The sequence below is a fragment of the Montipora foliosa genome, chromosome 10, assembly GCF_036669935.1.
Source record: "Montipora foliosa isolate CH-2021 chromosome 10, ASM3666993v2, whole genome shotgun sequence".
In the NCBI taxonomy this organism is placed as follows: domain Eukaryota; kingdom Metazoa; phylum Cnidaria; class Anthozoa; order Scleractinia; family Acroporidae; genus Montipora; species Montipora foliosa.
Window position 1 is genome coordinate 5,191,862 of NC_090878.1, and position 2,500 is coordinate 5,194,361.

The window sequence follows — 2,500 nt, forward strand, 5'->3', positions numbered from 1 at the left end:
TTGCAAGCGTTTTTAGTCGGCTTTTGGATGACTCTGGTACGTGCTGAAGAAACGCTTCCTGGTATAGAATGAAAAAGGCTTGTAACGTACTCTCTCATATCTTTCTTTTGCCCTCTTTAGCATTCCAGAGTGTGTAGCATCTTGATAGCACTTTCTGTGCCATGTCCCTTGTTTAACCTCAAGCTCCTTAACTGAAAACACTTTCAGAGAAGACCAAATCTCCGAAAATCTTGACTCACCATAAGACGCTCTTTCTTTAACAGCAGCCACTAATTTGTCATAAGAAGTAGGATTTTCCACTAAATCTTCATCCTTAACACATTGACAAACTAAACAAAGTTTAAAATTGATATCAACGTTCTGTTTAGCCATTAAAGACGCTATATTATGATTGAACTACATAGTCTGTAAGTAAAGATGGCGGACCTTTATTTTAGTGAAAGTTACTGCTGACCACACATACTGCATGATTTTCATAGGCTCTCCCTGGCAATGCTTTCAAGTGATAAATACCAACTATGTAGTTGAGAAACTATTGTTAGCAAACAAAGCAATTATATATTGGCATTAGGAAATCTTCAGCTAGCATTCTAGGAAATATTTGCATTCTTAGGTAATTATGATAAGGAGGAACACAGAAAGAAACGTTTCCATGGTTACTCGTCACGTGACTCCTCATACCACAAAGAGAACACGAAGAAGTGTCTAATACATCAATAAATATCATCATAGCTAGTTTTGTGTGATTTCATTCACATGGTTGAAAGATAAAAAGAATTAACTTATGTAGCCTCGTTTCCATGGTGACAAATTTAAGCTGTTTTTAAAACCCCTTATAATTCACCTCGGTGAAAGTTACAAAAGTGCCACCAAATATTTTTGCATTATTTAGGGTCCAATTAAGATATTTAGACTAGTGGCTTGCTTGCTTCACAAAATTCCCACGGGACTTTTTTTAATGACATATGCTCCCGGACTAAATAATGGATACCTGTGAGCCAGTGTCCACGCACTGAAGTGGTTGTCCAGTTAGTGTATTCCAGAACCGAATACATCTGTCTGCTGTTCCTCCACCAGAAGAGAGCAAGCCATGCTGCAGAAATAATTAAATAATATTAAAAGTATGAGAATACAAGTTTTTAGTTACCCTCTATCAAACTACTCTCTCGTACATGTATCAGTGGTGAATAGGTTAGGACAAAACAGGCTAGTCTGGTCTTGAAATCGTACCGTTCATTGTTGTTGTTGTTGTTGTTCGTACCTGGTGAGGGGACCAAGCAATGGCTTTGACAGCTGCAGAATGTTCGCCATATTGTTGTTCAGGAGACAAATTTGACAGATTCCATACTAACAACTTGTTATCGTTGCCGCCAGATGCAAGGTGCTGATGATCTGGCGACCACTTCAGTCCACACACCTTGTAATAAAGGGAGAAAGAAAATTCGCCATCTTCAAAATATTCAAAACTCTTATTTTGAGGTGAGGTGTTACTAAGAGTGTGATTCAAGTGAAGTGTATCGTTACTTGCTTGTCAAAGATAAAAATTACACAGTACTTAACAACATTAGCACTTGATAAAAAAATAATACAGTTGTATTTACTGTATCTCAGTTCACCCCTGGTTATGCTTCAATCACCTTGGGTCCTTGGGCTTACCTCTTGTCTATGGCCAATTAATCTTCTCTCTGCTGGATTAGGGGTTCTAACATCCCGCTGAAGAATGAGCCGATCTCTGCTTCCAGATGATAGCATGTCTCCATTCCATGCTAGAGCACCTTGAGACGAAAAAATATAGTTGTGTAGTTAAAGCGTTACTATTTTCACAAACTTGTAAATGCTGAAAAGAGGTGGAAAGGCAATGAAGCAGATGACCCACGCAGCAAGAGTTTCACTTAATTTCTATGTTGCTGTACCAATGTTCCAGAGAACTTTCAAAAGCTGTGTAACCAAAACGATTCTGCCGTTTTTCACGTAAATCTTTAGGTCGGCTATGTGTAATTACTTTGAGTTTTTATTGGTTTACTGGATTGTCTCGGTCCGTCATTTTTGATTGGCCAAAGTAATTATTACTTTGGTTTTGGTTTTATGACATTCGATTGAAACTCGCTGTATCATGAAAGGACATAATTTTCTTTGATGATGACAAAGGGATACTTGGAAAAAAGTCTCTGTGCTCTTTTTTCAGGAGTCTAACCTACGACCCTGTAATTTAACACTTCCGATGCTCTACCACTGAGCTATAAAAGTCTTGTGGGGGCCTATGTAGGCCATTAAACTACATGGACATGTACTTTCATGTGGCAATATTGTCCTGCTATAATTTATTGGCAGGGCTGAAATTCTTGGGGGTACTTGGAGTTTTTTAAGAGCATCCTTGAAACACCATTCTCAAACTCATTAATAATTCATAAGCTGAAAACAAAAGAAATCAGTACCATGAAGGAAGTTTGGATAAGTGGTCTTAATTAGCATAAAATTTCGCCAACTTTGATCCCAAATA

At 37.9% G+C, this 2,500-nt stretch overlaps 1 protein-coding gene across 1 annotated transcript in view; it reads right to left on the reverse strand.

The window, feature by feature from the left end:
* The window catches only part of LOC137973340 (fizzy-related protein homolog), a 19,982-nt gene that overhangs the window by 6,572 nt on the left and 10,910 nt on the right, over positions 1 to 2,500 (reverse strand). The window contains exons 14-16 of the mRNA XM_068820128.1: positions 1,657 to 1,775; positions 1,262 to 1,417; positions 992 to 1,093 (exon numbers count right to left, since the gene is read on the reverse strand). Of these exons, the coding sequence (XP_068676229.1) occupies positions 992 to 1,093; positions 1,262 to 1,417; positions 1,657 to 1,775 (377 nt within the window). The remainder of the gene's footprint in view (positions 1 to 991; positions 1,094 to 1,261; positions 1,418 to 1,656; positions 1,776 to 2,500) is intronic.